Source organism: Ornithorhynchus anatinus, chromosome 3 (assembly GCF_004115215.2).
Source record: "Ornithorhynchus anatinus isolate Pmale09 chromosome 3, mOrnAna1.pri.v4, whole genome shotgun sequence".
In the NCBI taxonomy this organism is placed as follows: Eukaryota; Metazoa; Chordata; class Mammalia; order Monotremata; family Ornithorhynchidae; genus Ornithorhynchus; species Ornithorhynchus anatinus.
Genome location: NC_041730.1, coordinates 20,690,231 through 20,709,656, shown reverse-complemented (window position 1 = coordinate 20,709,656; position 19,426 = coordinate 20,690,231). Strand labels below are relative to the sequence as shown.

Sequence of the window (19,426 nt, the reverse complement as noted above, 5' to 3'; positions counted from 1 at the left end):
AGACTTGAAAGTGACCTCCAGCGGTCATCTAGGCCATCCTTCGGCCTCCAGATAGGACTCCAGCTGATGGAGTTTTCCGTTGAGAAGCAACATGGCTTAGTGGATAGATCATGGCCTGGGGAGTCAGAAGGACTTGAGTTCTAATTCTGACTCTGCCACTTGCCTAGCATGGAGGAGGTGGGAGGTGGGAGGTATGTCCAATTTTAAGCAGCGTGGCTTAGTGGAAAGAACCTGGGTTTGGAAGTCTGAGGTCGTGAGTTCTAATTCCAGCTCTGCCACTTGTCAGCTGTGTGACTTTGGGCAAGTCACTTAACTTCACTGTGCCTCAGTTACCTCATCTATAAAATGGGGTTTAAGACCGTGAGCCCCTCGTGGGACATCCTCATAATCTATCTTTTATCTATCCTAGTGCTTAGAACAGTGCTTGGCACATAGTAAGCGCTTAACAAATACCATCATTATTATTATTATTATTATCACCCCAGCAATTAGTACAGTGCCTGGAACATAGTAAACACTTAAGAAATATCATTTAAAAGGAACCAAAAAATGGATGAGCCTTGATCCTGAGTCTTCAGCCTTGAGTATCTGTGTGGAGAAATTGACTCTAGGGAGAATGGTTTGCTCTCTCTCTTCTTTGCTTATTCAGCTAAACTGCTCTGGAAAGGTGGCTCTGTTGCCTAAAAGTGTTCTGGAAATGAAATTCCTCAACCTTCATTGGATTTTTCCAAAATTGAATAACCCTTGCAGGCAGACAATTCTTTCTTAAACCTAATCTAATTCTGCCCTTCTGCAGAGTCAGCCTGTTTCCCATTGTTCTGTCTCAAACAGTAAGCTCCTTGTGGGCAGGGGACATATCTACCAACTCTGTAATTTGATATTTGTATTTGTTAAGTGCTTACTATGTGCCAAGCACAGTACTAAGAGCTGGCTACAAACAACTTGGGTTGACATAGTCCCTATGCCTCATGGGACTCCCAATCTTAATCCTCATTTTATAGTTGAGGTAACTGAGGCACAGAGAAGTTAAATGACTTGCCCAAGGTCACACAGCAGGCAAGTGGCAGAGCCGGGATTAGAACCCATGACCTTCTGAATACCAGGCTTGTGCTCTGTCTACTCTGTCATACCGTACTCTCCCAAGCGCTTAGAGGAATGAGCTGATCACTTTTATGGCATGGCTCTCCCTCTCTTCTCCAAGGTGATTCACCTAAATTTTTCCAATTTTTTTCACTTAAATTCGATTTTCTGAGCCACAAATCATCACTCATTGTTCTCTCAAGGAGAATTAGAATGATAGATGCCTCACACTCCTTTCCCTGGAAACATTCAGAGACCACTTGGTCTGCAAAGAAATGAGTACCTGTTGTCTGGACTCCATGCCTTGAAAGAGCCTGGGAAAGGGAGAAACTGTGCATTTTTCTACCCAGCCTTGAATCATCAGCCAGCATTTTCTCTCAGTTAAGCACTTGATTATTGGAATTTTAAAAAATGAGTAATTGAGTTTTTGAGTAAATTGGGTTAGGGAGAATGATCTGGACAAGTGGAGGCAAGAACAGATATTAATCTGCCAGAGACATCACCAGTAATTAGATTTACAGATCCAGTGTCCATAGCGTGGCTGGAGCGTGCTCAATATAAATTCAGTTTAGTTCCCAAAGCATTTTGGGACTTAGAGTGTTGGGGGATTGTACCTCCAGTTTTTTTAATGGTATTTGTTAAGCACTTACTAAGTGCCAGGCAGTTTACTAAGCTCCAGGGTAGATACAAGTTAATCAGTATGGACACAGTTCCTGTCCCACGTAGGGCTCACAATCTTAATCCCCGTTTTAATAATAATAATAGAAATTATATTAATAATGGTATTCTTAAAGCACTCACTATATATCAAACACTGTTCTAAGCACTGTGGTAGGTGCAAGATTATCATATTGCACACATTACCTGTCCCACATAAGGCTCACAGTCTTAATCCCCATTTAATAATAATAATAATAATAATGATTGTGTATTAAGCATTTACTATGTGCCAGAAACTGTACTAAGTTCTGGGGTGGATGCAAGCAAATCGGGTTGACACAGTCCCTGACCAATGTGGGGCTCACAGTTTCAATCCCCATTTTACAGATGAGGTAACTGAGTCCCAGAGAAGTGAAGTGACTTTCCCAAGGTGATAAGGCATTGGGACTCAGAGAAGTTAAGTAATTTGCCCAAGGTCACATAGCAGACAAGAGGTGGAACCGGGATTAGAACCTATGACATTCTGACTAACCCTTTCCGTTGGGCCTCACTGCTTCCCTTCTCTCTCTAAACTCTCACAGTTGTCAAGAATAGTGTCCTGATCTTTCATTTTTTGAGATAAAAGAATTGTCAGCTTGATTCTTGACTACTGGGCTGGAGTAGCTCTCAGAATGGACACTCTGAGTCAAAATAAACTATTTGAAGTCCTCCCAATGTCCCCTTGAATTATTTTGATTCCCTGGAAGAGAGCCTTATTTTCAAGTGAATTACATTTCTACTGGAATAGTTTCTTTAAAGGAAAGTTATTGCCCTTCAGAAAGTTTTATCCCATGTACTGGATTTTTTTTTTCATTTGCACAGGGCCTGGAATGTACTGAAGGAATAATGTGCTCAATTTGGAGTTTTGGTTTTGTTCTTATTGTTAGTGGATTGATCTTGCCAGCACAAACTTTTGGATGAATGAATGAATGAATGAATGAATCATATTTATTGGGTGCTTATTGTGGACAGAATGCTGTCCTAAGCACTTGGAGAGAAGTCAAATTGAGAGGAAGATATAGGTGGAACTACCCAGCAGAACTGTCTTTTATTAATTTGGTTTTCCTTATGTGACATCATTTTTACTGGGGTAACATCTTCAAATTATATTTTAGGTTGAGATATTGTGACTATTTCTTACTGTATCTTCCTCGCTCCTCTCACTGGGTGTAGTACTATTGGAATCTATGTTCTGCCTTTGGTCTGCGAATTGGTTCCTCAGAAGAGAAAATGTTTAGTGGCTGGAAGAATTTGAAACTTTTGTGAGAAAAGGATCCTGGGAAATATGGGCAATCTGTAGACCCTATGAGATTGGTTAAGGGGAAATGAAATAGCAAGTTATTTTTCAGCTGCTCTGCATTACAAGGGCATTAATGTTGCTAACAATATTTAGAAATAACATTTAGAAAGGTAGAGAGGTAGTTCAACTTGAATTGGCCTCCTGATTCAATTATTAGTAGCCAAAGTAATAGGAAAATCAGAGTAAGAGAGAAAAATAGGTGAGGTTGTTTGTGTCTTGTTTGACAAATATTTCTTTAACTTCAGGTGAAGTCACATTAATCACTGTTTTGCTAATCTTCCACCTAAATATGTAGCTGTTGCTCTCCCTGATTGCCCCTGGCTTTCAGGTCAGTAAAGGTGCTTTAAGCTGATATTCCATATAAAGCTAGTAACCGCAAAGTGCTCAATAAAAACCAAATTGATTGATTAATTCAATAGCAAGTTGCTGCTCTCTCCTGTTCACACTGCAGGAGATGATTTGGACAAGACTATATCAGATGTTCCCATTATTTGATAATGATTTCTCGGATTACTTATAAGGATTTTCTTTTAAAGAGTTTAAGACATTTTATCATTTATTCTCTCCAGGAGGGTCTGATGTCATTATCTACAATCGCAGATGGAGGAACTGAGGCTTAGAGCAGTTAAATGATTTTCCCAAGCCGGTATCAAGACTCTGTGGGCAAATGGATTTATTGGTAGACTTAGAGATAACTTCATTTTGGCTCTAAGTGCCACAACAAATCCTTATAAACCTTTGCTTTCATCTTCAATTCACGCTTTCCTTCCTACTCTTCAACATTTCCATCTCCCATCTTTTCCCTTTTTCTATTAAATAAATTGGTCTCTTTCCTAGGTGGAAAAGATGAAAGTCTTCGGTCAGTGTGAGTTCATAGTCCTACTTGAGTTTGAAGGTAACCTTTTATCTGTGGGAAGGTAATAGTTATATGTTTGAATGAAAATAGATCTCCAGGCCAAATATCTTGGCAGTATAATATCATGCTTGAATTTCACCAAAAACTTCTTTTTAGTCAAAATCTATGAATTTTGAATTTTTTTTTTTAAGCGTTTCTGTAGAAAGGTGATCCGGGCAGCAGAATGAAGAATAGACTGGAATAGACTGCTAATATTTTCCCAGAGCTTTAAAATCACCAAACCACCCACCTTTTCTTACCAGGAGGCACTTAGGTACTGGTAAGAAGAATATAAGCAGTGGTCTTGGTTTTTTTTTGTTAGCTGGAAAATGTTTCCTGGTATGAAATTGTTTTGGAGTAGTCCTTAAAATATGAATATTTGCATCCATTTGTGCCTTTGATAATTAGGTTACTTATGCTCTCTCCCTTCAGGTAGAGCAACACACTTTTGTTCATCTGGTTCCTGTTCAAAGGCTAGATGGAAAATAACGTCACAGAATTTGTCCTGATGGGTCTTTCTCGGAATGCGATGGAACAGCAAGTTTATTTTGTGTTGTTTTTACTGTTTTATGTGATCATCATTATAGGGAATCTCCTCATTATTGTGACCATCAAGGGCAGTTCAAATCTCAACTCCCCTATGTATTTCTTCCTCAGCTACTTATCCTTTATAGATGTCTGCTATTCCTCGGTCACAGCTCCCAAGCTGATTGTGGATTTCCAAGCCAAGGTCAAAGTCATCTCCTTCATAGGGTGCTTGGCTCAGCTCTTTGGGGTTCATTTCTTAGGTTGCACAGAGATCTTCCTCCTTACAGCGATGGCCTATGACCGCTACGTGGCCATCTGTAAGCCCCTGCACTACACAGTCATCATGAACCATCGAATGTGTAGCATTCTGGTGGTGAGCTCCTGGCTTGGAGGCTTGGTCCATTCTGTAGTCCAGACCCTCCTTATAGCCTGGCTCCCCTTCTGCGGTCCCAATGAGATTGACCACTACTTCTGTGACGTCCACCCGTTATTGAAACTGGCCTGCACGGACACCTATATCGTAGGGATCATCGTAGTAGCCAACAGTGGGATGATTTCTTTGAGCTGTTTTGTCATCCTCGTGGTATCCTACACGGTCATCTTGCTCTCTCTGACCACCCGCTCTTCGGAAGGGAGACGCAAAGCCCTCTCCACCTGCGCCTCCCACATCTTGGTGGTGATCTTGTTTTTCGGGCCTTGCATCTTCATCTACTTGCGACCTTCCACCACCTTTTCAGAGGACAAGATGGTGGCTTTGTTCTACACCATTATTACCCCTATGTTGAATCCGCTGATCTACACGCTGCGGAATGCGGAGGTGAAGAATGCCATAAAGAGGTTGTGGAACAGGAGAGTGATGAGGAAAGAAAATTAATGCAAATCATAATGTTTTTACCACAGGAAAGGAAATAATAAAGCATACTTGGAGCCATTGGCATGCTATTGCTATTTCACCTCTCATTCTGGGAATATTTGAGGAAGCCAGCTAGCAGAACACCAAACAACTCCCCGGGTGTTTGAGATTTTTTTTGTGTGTGTGTTTTCTAAGACTATAAAAAATGAACATCACTAGGTAATTTCCCACTGGATAATAGGGGTTTTGCAGAGCTCAGTGCTAAAACAGATTTATCAATTTTCCTCTTCCCCATATCTGCTAAAGTCTACTGCTATGTACTCTTCCTCTCAATCCCTTCCCCTGTAACCCCTACTTTCCTTCTGCTATGAATTTTAGACTGTAAGCTCTTTGAGCACAGGGATCATATCTGCTAATTCTATCATATTGTACTCTCTCAAGTACTTAGTACAGTGTTCTGCACACAGTAAGAGCAGCAATATGGCCTAATGGAAAGAGTACCGGCCTGGGAGTCAGAGGACCTGCATTCGTATCCCAGCTCTGTCAATTGCTTGCTGTATACCTTGGGTAAGAAACTTAACTTATCTGTGCCTCAATTTCCTCAAATGTAAAATGAGGATTAAATCCTATTCCCTCTGTTTGGGAGCCCCAAGTGGGACAGGGTCTGTGTCCAAACTGACTAACTTGTATCTACCTCAGCACTTAGTACAGTTTTAGACACATAGTAAGCACTTAACCAATGCAACTGTAATAGTAGGGAAGTGTGATTGTTTAGCCAGTTTGAGAGACAAGAGGTTGGGAGATCAGAAAGGATGCCGCTGCAGTAATCCAGTTGGGATAGGACGAGTGATTGAACTAATGTGGTAGCGGTTTGCATGGAGAAAAAAGGGCAGATCTTGGTGATGTTGTGAAGGTGAGACTGGCAGGTTTTGGTGATGGATTGGATGTGTGGGTTGAATGAGAGAGCGATACTGATGTCTGTTTACTTGTATTGTTGTCTCTGTCCCCCATCTAGACTGTGAGCTCACTGTGGGCAGGGATTGTCTCATTACTGTATTGCACTTTCCCAGGTGCTTAGTACAGTGCTCTACACACAGTAAGTGCTCAATAAATACGACTGAGTTATTAAATTCTCACTCTCCCCACTTTCAAAGCTTTATTGAAGGCACATCTCCTCCAAGGGGCCTTCACTGACTAAGCCCTCATTTCCTTTTCTCCCATTCCCTTCTAAGCCACCCTTTCACCTGTAGTTACAACATTTATTCACCCCTCCCTCAACGCCACAACACTTATGTACATATCCCTAGTTTATTTATTTATTTATATAAATGTCTGTCTCCCCCCTAGACTGATGTGAGCAGGGAACTTGTCTACCAAATTTGTTATATTGTACTTGCTCATGCAGTTAATACAGTAGTCTGCACTCAAATACAATTGATTGATCGATTCTTTCTCAGATGCTTCTTCCTCTTTGCTTCCGGTTGATGGGCACTTAGTGAATGCAATTATTCATCCCAGGTATTGCCTCTCAATTGTTGAGTGAAAAATCCATGCTTAATGTACGGGTGACTATTTCAGACAAAGTATTTTTCAACTTAGATTGTGAGCTCTAAATGGGGCAGGGATAGTATCCGACCTAATTAACTTGTACCTATTCCAGAGCTTAGAATGGTGTTTGACATATAGTAAGCACTTAACATATGCAAAAAAATAAAACAACCCAAAAAACAAACCACCAAGGAATCCATTTTGTCTCATAAATGAGTCTAGACTCACTTGGGCCATAAAAACTGTGTCTTGCTTTTTGGGAATTATGGAATGTTTTTGAGACAATGTGAGTCCATTTGGTTACAGTGTGTCATGGTGTTGGAAGAAACAACTTGTGTGCATGTGCAGAGAGTTGAACATTGCAAGTATTACCGTGCTTGGTTTTTCTCCACACTGGGTTTTGCAAGAGTGTGTGTTTTAGGATAACAGGAAATATGCAGCTACAATACTTAACTGTTCAAAGTGACATAGTAATGGATTAGATGACCCGTTTTTAAAAAGAATTAAATGGAAAAGTAATGTCAAGCAATTGAACTGATAATAATCAATTATGCCACCTACTCTCCTTGCCACTTTTTCCAAATCTGCTTCCAAAATTCTGGGAACTCTCACTGGCTTGATTTTGAGCAATATCAATCTATATAAGGTATTTATTTATTGAGTGCTTACTGTGTGCAGAGCACTACACTGAAGATAGGTTGGGTTTTGTCTTGTATTGTTCTTTACGATTGGGCCATTTATTTTTGAGTTATTTATTTTTGGCTTTTGCCATGCTGTGTATTTCTGGTAGAAGTTGATGGTGTTGGGCTATTTACTTATTTTTCAGAACCCAGTCCAAGGGGGACTCTTTTTCTTTTTTGGGGGCGGTTTGTTCCAAGTCCCTATATCTATGGGACTACTCAAGGGGAGACTCAGTTCATGGAGCTTGTGGGCTTGTCAGCAGTAGTCCCCATCTTGGCAATTCTACCTGGAGTCAATTTGGCACCTTTTAAATATATCATACTCTTTGTTAGGCCAATTTCTCCTTCATATTTTACATTTTCATTGAAATCTCAATTTATCCGTGTCTGCCTTTTCCCTTACCTTTGCTTGTAGACTGAAATGAAAGTCAAGGAGGCAAAAGAGAAAACAGTTCCAGGAGTTGCAAATATTAAACATAACACACCTTTTTGTATGCACAGTGTAGCCAGGACTGTGGATTCTGATTTGATCCTTTCAGCCACACATGCACTTATAGGTGAACCTCAGGATCACTGGTGTCATTTTTGAATATGGAGGACAATTATATAAATGAAGGAAGTCCCACCTGCAGTCAGGGAGGTGGACTTGATCAATGAATAGATCAATGTCGAGTGGTTCCTTCCATTCTAGTGATGGATCTTAGCTGTGGGTGGTGTGTCTATGGTCTGTGAAAGGACCGAGGGGACGAAATCTGTTTTGGGGGAATGATTTAGAGAAAATTTGGGGTTGCCTGTTACCCCAGTGTTGTGGTCCCATGGGCAGATGGACCATCCATCAGTGCACTCAAATGTTGGAAATGACCTTGCTACTCATTACATTAGGTGAAACTGGAAAAGCATTCTGTGAACCAAAGGGTTACCAAGAAAAATTAATATTCTCCAAAAGTATTAAAAAAAATCAATTCTAGTGGTGACACTGACAACTGTTGGCAGTATGGAAATCTGGGAATGGAAGGCCAAGAGTGCTTTGTGTTGGACTAGCTCCAGGACAGACAGTTTTCCTGTTAAATGCTGAATTCTCTGACTCTGGATGCCAAGAAACTGGAACTACTAAGTGTGACTCTATCTCACCAGCAATTCATATTTCAATTCAAATAAAATGGTACTGTAGGTGAAGTGATGTCTCACCCTTTAAAAAAATTAAAATGAAATAAAAATTAGTGGAATTTCAAAAGCTCCTTTTTGTTTGAGGTTGAAATTTAGGGTCAAATGTGGCATCACCACTCATCCTCCTGAAATGACTCCAGGGACTAGCAAATGCAGGATGGACATTTCTCCTAGTATGAGACCTTCCTTGAGACACAGATCTTCTAACAACTTCCCTCTGCTTCGTCCTTTGGTTCCAAGTGAGTCTGATCCCATCTGTGAGGAGGAGAGGCAGTTAAATTGCTCCATTTTAATGGGGTCTGAAAATCCACAGGGTAGCAACAGTTAGGACCAGAATATTCTAAAGCAGAAATTGTCACAGTGTTATTCCCATTAGGCACATTGGGGCTTACTACAGAAATGTAGTGGGTTTGTGTGGACTACGATTCCCAAAATCTTTGAGGAGACAATCCCTGCCCACAACTGGCTTACAGTTTAGAAGGGGGGAGACAGACATAAAAAAAAAGGAAACAGGCTTCAGTAGCATCAATATAAATAAATAGAATTATATATATATACACCTCAAAACAGGTAAACAGGCATTAATGTAAATAAATAGAATTAGAGATTAGTACACATATACACAAGTGCTGTGGGGTGGGGAAGGGGGAATAGAACAAAGGGAATGAGTCGGGGCAATGGGGAGGAGAGGAGGGGGGAGCTGAGCAAAAGGGAAGCTTAGTTAGGGAAGACCTCTTGGAGGAGGTCATGCAGGAGCTGGGCCTGAACCATTTCAGAGAGGAGGAAGGGAGGCTCTGGGCTCCATAGAATCTGCACCTGTTCTAGACTTGAGAAAGTGAGTTTCTTTGGGGTCTATTTAGGAGGGGGAGAAGGGGAGATTGTGAGGAGGAAGAAGAAAGGCTGGACAATTTTCTTCTACTCGGTGTGCAGCTGGTGAGAGTTGAGACTGTACTGGGGAAAGGTCCATCCCTATGGCCTTCCTTCAACAGTACTGTGGGAAAAGGAAAGGAATCAGAAAAGGAATTTATTTGGCTATCCAACAAGGGAATCCTTTGCCCACAGCCAAGTGTGGGAACTTTGTCACTATGATCCTGTGATCAAGTATTCATGGAAGCAGTGGAGTGGGAGCTGCTTTAGAAGTTGGATGTGTCATATGAGGAAGGTCCAATCTCACATTTGCAAAGAAAGTCAGATCCTACAATTGCCTTAAAGCCATTCAGTTTTGTTCTGACTCATGATGCCAGGTTGGCCCCGTACTCTGACTTTTCAGTGCTACCAAGGGGATTTTAGCCTTCTCGATTCAGTTGGATGTCTCCTGTTTATCCGTGGTGAGTGTGCAGGCTGCGTGACAGGAGCCTAGTGGAAAGAGCTCAGGCCTGGGAGTCAGAGGACTTTATGCTACTGTTGTCTCCATTCTAATGAAGCTCCTAAAACTGCACTGAGGATAAATTACAGCAGAACAGAGAAATGGGAGCTCTGATGATGACAGAATTTCTGCCAGGGTGGACTCCTCTACCCTAACCACTCTGGCTACACCATGCATTGTTCTGGAGCATATGACTCATGGAAGGTAATAATAATGGTATTCATTTAGGGCTTACTATGTGCCAGGCACTGTACTAAGCCCTGGGGTGGGTACAAGCATATCAAGTTGGACACAGTCCCTGTCCCATGTGGGGCTCACAGTCTCAACCCCCATTTTATGGATAATTGAGGCACAGAGAAGTGAAGTGACTTGCCCAAGGTCACACAGCAGATAAATGGCATGTTGTTGAATGTGCTTGAGTTGGTCATGTACATTTTCTCCCACCTCACATAAAAACCCAGTAGGGACCTCTATTCAGACTTGAGAGTGGGGCAGAAGCAGGTTCAATAAAAATTATTCAAAAGATAAGACTTTTCTATTATGTAACCAGATCTTTCCCAAATGCTCCCAATGTTATAGCATGCAAAGAGAATATTAATCTAATCAATCAAGTGATGGTATTTATTGAGCACTTACTGTGTGCAGAGCAGTGTACTAAGCAACTGGGAATGAACAATACAACAAAGTTGGTATAAAAAACACTTTAATTCTCCTAGTTCCTTTTTTACAAAGGACTCCAAAAATATTCATTCAGTCATATTTATAGAGTGCTTACAGTGTGCAGAACGCTGTACTAAGTGCTTGGGAGAGTACAATTTAACAATAAACAAGCACATTCCCTACTCATTCATTCAATCAATCATATTTATTGAGCACTTTCTGTGTGCTAAACACTGTACTATCTTATTGTCTATTCTATTTTATTTGTCCTTATAATAACCATGTAAGGGGATTATGATCACCATTTTACAGATGAAGAAAATGAGACATAGGCCACTTTAAGTGCTTAACAAATACCAACATTTTTATTATTATTATTGACTGGTCCAAATCACACAGTGTATCCATCCATTCTCCTGATTCATTCATTCTGTGTCATTAGCCACCAGAGCCGAAGTTCTCCCCTTGACAGTTTAAACTATCGTCAGCGTAAGTGGAACTGCCCAGACATGAAGAAAAAAAGTATTTCTATCTGAACTAATTAACTAGATACCAAAAGTTTATCTTAGCTTGTTTCTTAGACAAACATATCTCACTGGGGAGATTCAATAATGCCTGTGGGAACTTAATCCCTTGTGCATAATTGGTTTTAAATAGTTCTGGTGTTGGAAAGTTGGGAATTTGCTCTTGAGTCTCTGGGTGTCTGGGGTAAATTTCATACAGAGTGAGGAATAGGCCATTTGGTTACCTATCCCCAGTTCATAATCTCTTTTCAAATGTTATTTAAGTGCTTACTCTATGCCAGGTGCTGTTTTAAGCTCTGGGGTAGATATAAGATTATAATAATAATGTTAATGTTGGTATTTGTTAAGTGCTTACTATGTGCAGAGCACTGTTCTAAGCGCTGGGTAGTTACAGGGTAATCAGGTTGTCCCACGTGGGGCTCACAGTCTTCATCCCCATTTGACAGATGAGGTAACTGAGGCACAGAGAAGTGAAGTGATTTGCCCACAGTCACACAGCTGACAAGTGGCAGAGTTGGGATTCGAACTCGTGACCTCCGACTCCCAAGCCCGGGCTCTTTCCACTGAGCCACGGTTGGACAGAGCCCATGTCCCATATGGAGCCCAGGGTCTTAATCCCCACTTTATAGATGAGGTAACTGAGGCACAGTGAAGTGAAATTACTTGCCCAAGATCACAGAGAAGTGACCGGGATTAGAACCCAGGATCTCTGACTCCTAAGCCCCTGTTCTATCCGCTAGGCCACGTTGCTTTTCATAGATAAATGATAAATCTTCAAAGATAAAGGACTGCCCTTAACCCATCATTCCAATGAAGTGTTTATATTATTGCTATTGACCTCATTTGTTTTCTAAGATGCCTCAGAGTTCCTGCAGTTTGGTCAGTCGGTCTAAGAGTCCACTGGTCTAAACAGTTAATGAGGTGGGTGGTACTGTGCTCATTGATAACGAGGTGTTGAGGATTGATTATTCCTAGCATACTGTGAGACTTCCCCATGTGTACACCCACAGCCATAGGCTGACTTGTTCATCGTCACTTGGAGGGGCAAAACTTGGTGCTAAGCTAAGTGCTTAGTACAGTGCTCTGCATACAGTAAGCACTCAATTAATATGATTGAATGAATTTGTTACATATTTATTTCTGGGCTTTAGCCCACTGTCTCAGAGTTCTGGAAAACCTTAATTATTGTTGTCAAGTACAAACAAGTCTGTTCAGCTCAAGGGATTGGAAGGCACATGAGGTGGTTCTTCACCCAAATCCCAGGCTCTAAACTTGAAAAAATCATATGAAACTCAAAATAAAGGGGTATTTAATGTCCAATAAGATTAAAAAATATAGTTTAGAGAAGGATACTAGGGTAAGAAAGAGGCAATCCAATTGGCTCCTTGAATTTACCCCTCATTCCTGATTTTCCAGATTTCCCGGCAACCTCTTACAATGCTTGGGGTAGAAGAGACAGGATGGAACCACACCAAATTTTCTCTTCTGGAAGTGTTTTGTGTCATAAGGACTGGGGAGACCATTTGATCAGGCTGGAAGTAAAAGTGAATTTATCAGCAGAAATGGTAAGTTTTTTCATATGACTGATGCATCCTATTTTAGTACAGTTTTCTTTCTTCCTCTGTCAAAGGGGAGCATTTTAAGATTTTGCATTAGGTCTCTGAAGACTGCAACCTGGCAACCTGAAGACTGCAATCTTTGACTTCTTCCTCTCTTTCAACCCCCATATTCACTCTGTCACAAATACTGTTGCTTTTTCCTCCACATTTCCAGGATCCACCATTCTCCTGCCATCCAAACATCCCCTACTCTGGTCCATGCACTTTTCATATCCTGGCTTCACAACTGCATCATCCTACTCAGTGCTCTCCCTGCCCCCACTCTCTCCTTTCTGGTTCATACTTCACTCTGTTGCCCTGACCATTTTTTCTCAAAATATGATTTTGCACACACCTCCCCACTTTAAAACCTCTAATGGTTGGTTCCCCATTTCTCTCTGCTTCAAGAGAAAACTCCTGATGATAAGGCACTAAGGCATTCAATCAGATCTCTCTCTTCTCCTTATTCGCTCTCTCCTCCCACGGTACCCCAGATTGCACACTTCATTCTTTTCAAGCTAACCTACTTCCTCTCATCTCTCCTGTTACTGACTTTTTGCTCACTTCCTCCCCTTGCCTGGCACTCCCTGACCCTTCATTTAATAAGGATAATATCATATGTGGTATTTAAGTGCTTACTACATCCCAAGTACTGTATTTAGTGCTGGGGGAGATATAAGAAAATTGGATCTTTGTCACAGTCCTTGACTCACATGGAGCTCACAGTCTAAATTGGAGGGAGGACTGGTATTGAATACCCATTTTACAGATGAGGAAACTGAGGCCCAGAAAAGTTAATTATAATAATTGTGGTATATGTTAAGCACTTACTACTTGCTAACCACTGTTCTAAGCCCAACCACTGTTCCAAGTGCTGGGGTAGATACAAGGCAATTAGGTTGTCCCACGTGGGGCTCACAGTCTTAATCCCTATTTTGCAGATGAAGTAACTGAGGCAAAGAGAAGTGAAATGGTTTGCCCAAGGTCACAGAGCAGACAAGTGGTAGAGCTGGAATTAGAACTCAGGTCCTTTGATTCCCAGGCTTGTGCTCTTTCTACTAGGTCATGCTGCTTCTCATCTGAGGTTACCCAGCAGGCAATTGGCAGAATTCAAGCCCTCTAACTTCCAGGTCTGTACCCTTTCCATGAAGCCATGCTGTTTCTCTAGCTCTTCCTATCTTTAAAGTACCCAGAGATTGCACACCCTCTAGGAGGTCTTCCTCAATTTCTAATCTTCTCCACCTTATGTCCCCCAAATTGCCACTTCATCATTTAGGAATCATTAGGTATTCTCAACCTCCTATAGCACTTACAAGCATACCTTGTATGCCCTATTACTTGAGCACCAACTCATATACCTTCTCCACTTCTTTTTGTCTCCTTCCTATCTAATTGATTTTAGTACCTCTCTATCTCATTAAGCTGTAAGCTCCTCAGAGTTGAAGATCATTTACTTCATTGTACCCTAACAAATGCCTAGTTCAGTGTGCTGTAACCAGTAGGCACTCTTCTGCGTGACTTTGGGCAAGTCACTTAACTTCTTTGAGTCTCAGTTACCTCATCTGTAAAAGGGGGTTTACCACCATGAGCCGCCTGTGGGAAATGTGTCCTACTTGATTAGCTCGTTTCTGCCCCAGTGCTTAGTACAGTGCCTGCCATATGGTAAGTGCTTAACAAATATCATGAAGATAAATAAATTGAATAAATAAATTAATAGCATTGATTGATTCAAGATCTGGGCTTCAACCCCTGGCTCCAATTAGACTCCAACTTAGCCCCCCAGTTCAGGTAACAATCTGCAAAATTTGGCCCCATCCCAAATTCTCTAATTTGACATTCCACCTCCCCTGATCCTTCACTTTAATAGTGCTGAATATTGTCTCAAAGGCCAGATCAATGAATACAAATTCATAAACTGATGTAGATCAAATGATATGTAATTACAAGATTTGGAATTAGCTGGAAAATTTACACCAATTATTGCAAAGAGGGCAAAGTGTTTCGACCTTTGGAAGGGGAGAAATGATCTGTGGAAGTTGGAGAGAAGAAGAGAGGGAGGTACCATCATAGTGGAAAGAGCCCAGACCTAGAAACAAGGCTGGGAGTCAGAGGACCTGAGTTCTAACTCCTACTTTGCCACCTACATGCTACATGACTGTGGGTGAGCCCCTTAACTTCTCTGTGCTTCAGTTTCCTCATTTGTAAAACAGGGCTGAAATACCTGTTTTCCCTCCTCCCTAGACTGCAAACCCCATGTGGATCAAACCTGATCTGATTAGTTTGTATCTAGGGTAGATACAAGATAATCAGGTTGAGCAACAGATCGTGTCCCATATGGGGCTCACAGTCTTAATCCCCATTTTACAGATGAGGAAACTGAGGGACAGATAAGTTAAATGATTTACCCAAGGTCAAACAGCAGGAAAGTGGTGGAGCTGGAATTAGAACTCAGGTCCTTTGACTCCCAGGCTTGTGTTCTTTCCACTAGGTCATGCTGCTTCTCATATCTGCTTGGCATACAGTTAAGTGTTTTAGCATTATCACAATTACTATTAATATTATTATAATGATCAAATGTATTCCAAATGGTAGACTTCTTGAGGAGCATTAAGCTGGATAAAGATTGATATGTTCTTTTTATTTCAGGGCAATTTACCTGCGTGACCAAATCATCTCATCCCATCCTATGGCTCATACTAACAACGTGACTGAATTCATGTTTTTGGGACTTTTTCAGGATTGGGAGGTGCAGAAAATAACTTTTATGGTATTTCTCTTCGTGTACACGACCACTATGTTAGGAAATGGACTTATTGTAGTAACCATCAAGACCAGTAAGAGTCTTAGTTCCCCAATGTTCTTTTTCCTTAGTTATCTGTCCTCTGTGGAGATCTGTTACTCCTCTACAATTGTTCCTAGACTCATCACCGACTCACTTGCTGAGAGAAAAGTCATCTCCCTGGAGGGCTGCATCACACAATTATTCTTCTTCCACTTCCTGGGGGTCACCGAGATCCTCGTGCTCACGGCAATGGCCTATGACCGCTACATAGCCATCTGTAAGCCTCTGCTCTATGCTGTCATCATGAATCGACGGACGTGTGGCATCCTGATGGGCAGTTCGTGGGCAGGGGGCTTTCTTCACTCCATGGTCCAAATTTCTGTGGTCATCAGGCTCCCCTTCTGTGGCCCTAATGTGATCGACCACTATTTTTGTGACCTCCATCCCTTGTTCAAGCTAGCCTGCACGGACACCTCCGTGGAAGGAGTGGTCGTTCTGGTCAATAGCGGTTTAATCTCTGTAATCTCTTTCCTCCTCTTGGTTTCCTCATACGTTGTCATCCTGAGGAACTTGAGATCTCGTTCTGCCGAGGGGAGACGCAAAGCCCTCTCCACCTGCACTTCCCACATCACCGTGGTCATCCTATTCTTTGGGCCTGCCATCTTCCTGTACTTGCGGCCCTCGTCCACCTACACAGAGGACAAAATGGTGGCTGTCTTCTACACGGTGATTACCCCGATGCTGAACCCCATCATCTACACATTGAGAAATGCCGAAGTGAAAAACGCTATGAGGAGAATGTGGTCAAGAAAGTAGTTCAGCTGTGGAACCAATGTACCTTATGGGAAAAAATTAGATTCATGTTCGGAGGCAACAGGAAGAGCAGAAGCAAACACAGAAGGATTGCCTCACCATCCCAGAGAACTTTGTAGGTATTTGGGGGTGGATATAAAGTGTCCATTCTTTGCTCACTTTCTAAAGATGGAGGAGAGGTCACCTATTATCAATCATATTTATTGAGTGTTTACTGTGTGCAGAACTGAGTTGATTTGAGAACTGCTGAGAAGCAGCCTGGCCTAGTGGAAAGAGCATGCCCTGGGGAGCCAGAGGACCTGGGGGCCTCCACATGTCTGCTGTGTGACCTTGAGCAAGTCGCTTAGCTTCTCTGTGCTTTGGTTTCCTCATCTGTAAAATGGGGATTAAGACTGTGGGCTGTAAGTGGGACAGGGAATGTGTCCAACCTATCTTGTATCTACCCCAACACTCAGTACAGTACCTGACACATAGTAAGCACTTAACAAATACCAATTTTAAAAAAGAGCACTGTAATAAGTCCTTGGGAAATTACAACCCAAAAGAGTCAGTAGACATGTTCCCTGCCCATGAAGAGCTTACAGTCTAGAGGAATTATGCCAGACTACTTGTTTTGTTTTGTTTAGTTCTGTTTTGTTTTGTTGTCTGTCTCCCCCATTTAGACGATGAGCCTGTTGTTGGGCAGGGATTGTCTCTTTCTGTTGCCAAATTGTACATTCCAAGTGCTTAGTACAGTGCTCTGCACATAGTAAGCGCTCAGTAAATACTATTGATTGAATGAATAAATGAGTGTGCAGAACACTGAATAAAGCACTTGGGAGAGTACCACAGAGTTGGGAGAGCCTCTTTCCTTGAGGCTCTTATAATCTAGTGGGAGTTAATAAAAAAGCAACAATTAAAAAACACCAAGACACTTCACATTTTTAAGTAATATATACTGAATTGTCAAACTAATGGTTTTATTCTTAGATTTTTAAGCTTCTCTTTTATTTAAAAATGATAAGGAAGGTAGTAACGTGATGTTAATTTCTTTGAAATGAAAAGGATATTAGGCTAAAGTGGAAAACATTTAGGTAATGTATCACGTAAGTCAGTTGTGTATCCAGAAATGCATTTTAGACTCTTAGAGCCTGTTCAATAAAATAAAGTTCCCTTCTTGAATTTCATGTTAGTTACCTATGAATGTTCTGTCATGTGCTCTCTTTCTCTTCATTCCAGTTGCCCTTAAATTCCCACCTCTTCCCAGTAGCCCTCCTGGATTACTTAGCAATTCTGCAAACTTTCAGGCCCAACCCATGATTATCTCTAAACAACCTGATGACTTCTAAATTTATAACCCCACAATGTAATCTCATTTTATTGAATGGACATGATACTGATCTGATTTATATACTTGTTGAATATTTATCCAGTTATCTGCTTTTCCTTCCAGTCAGCAGTTGTGTTTAATAGCCTTAATTCAGTGGATAAGTATTTAATAAATGCTATTTGATGGTGATGATCATAATTATCTTACATGATTCCCTGAAATGTGTGATTCTAATGGCTGAAAGCCACGTAGTAGTGATACTATATTTATTAAATGCTAATTTTGTGCCAAAGCACTCTGCTAAGCCCTTGGGTAGATACAGATAATCAGATGGATACCAGTCTTTATCCCACATGGGCACAATGGTCTAAGAAGTTGGGAGGGCACAAAATACCTTTCAATCAGTGGCATTTATTGAGCACCTACTGTGTGCAAAGCACTGTACTAAGCTCTTGGGAGAGAACAACAGTGTTGGAAAACACGTTCCATGCCCATAAGTAGCTCGAAGCCTAAAGGTAGCTTGCAGTGGTCAGGGAATGTGTCTGTTTATTGTTGTATTGTACTCTTCCAAACATTTAGTACAGTGCTCTGCACAGAGTAAGAGCTCAATAAATGTGAATGAGTGAATGAAAGGTAATGATAATAAATCTTTCTGAGAATTAGACTTTGGTGTGTTCAAATTTACCTACTAGGGAGTTACATATATGTATGTTATAAGGGCATCCCTGGTTCAAATATCATTGCAAGCCTTCTTTCCAAACATTTTAGACTTTACCTGGAGTAATTGTGCTGGAGTGACATTTTGCTTCATTGCATCTTCCTTCCCTCTAGATTCTAAGCTTGTTTTTATGTTATTTATTAGGCACTTACTTTATGCCAGGCACTGTTCTAAGCATTGTGGCTGATACAAGCTAATCAGGTTGGACACAGTCCATGTTCCACATGGGGCTCACAGTCTTAATCCCCATTTTAGATATGAGGTAACTAAGACCCAGAGAAGTTAAGTGACTTGCCCAAGGTCATAAAGCAGACAAGTGGTGGAGCCAGGAACATGTCTACCAACTCTGTTTTATTGTACTCTCTGAAGTCCTTAGTACTGTCTTCTTCATGCAGTAAGCACTCAATAAATACAATTGATAGGTTGTATCTTTAGCTTTTCAAGGAGTTTGCAGTCCTGCTGTTGGTTCAGTTGAAAGAGCCCTGAATTGAGTATCACCAGATATGGGTTCTAGTCCCAGTTAAATTTCCTGCTGTTGGTTCAGTTGAAAGAGCCCTGAATTGAGTATCACCAGATATGGGTTCTAGTCCCAGTTAAATTTTTACGTGGTTCACATGAGTGGACACGAAAAGCAATGTGGTCCAGTGGAAGAGCATGAGCCTGAAAGTCTGAGGGTTCTAATCCCAGCTCTGTCACTTGTCTGCTGTGTAACTTTGTGCAAGTCACTTCACTTCTCTGTGCCTCAATTTATTCATCTGTAAAATTGGGATTAAATCTTACTTTCTCCTACCCAGCCTGTGAGCCCCATACGGGACAGCGACTTCGTCCATCGTGATAAAGTTGTATTTACCCCAGGGCTTAGAAAAGTGCTTGGCACATAAGAAGCACTTAACAAATACCATAATT

The 19,426-nt window shown here is 41.3% G+C and overlaps 2 protein-coding genes across 2 annotated transcripts; both read left to right on the top strand.

Moving 5' to 3' along the window:
* The first annotated feature begins 4,452 nt into the window (after positions 1–4,452).
* LOC100082886 (olfactory receptor 4S2-like) lies at positions 4,453–5,376 on the top strand. Its single transcript, XM_001513462.2, has one exon. The coding sequence runs from the start codon at positions 4,453–4,455 to the stop codon at positions 5,374–5,376; it is 924 nt and encodes a 307-aa protein (XP_001513512.2).
* A 7,861-nt stretch (positions 5,377–13,237) lies between these two features.
* LOC100082917 (olfactory receptor 4B1-like) lies at positions 13,238–16,499 on the top strand. Its single transcript, XM_001513491.4, has 2 exons — positions 13,238–13,256; positions 15,595–16,499. Exons 1-2 carry the CDS (start codon positions 13,238–13,240, stop codon positions 16,494–16,496), a joined length of 921 nt encoding a protein of 306 aa, XP_001513541.3. The 3' UTR covers positions 16,497–16,499.
* The last annotated feature ends 2,927 nt before the right edge of the window (positions 16,500–19,426 follow it).

Coding starts and splice junctions, on each gene's coding strand:
- LOC100082886 (XM_001513462.2), top strand. CDS start 4,453: ATGGAAAATAACGTCACAGAATTTGTCCTGATGGGTCTTTCTCGGAAT.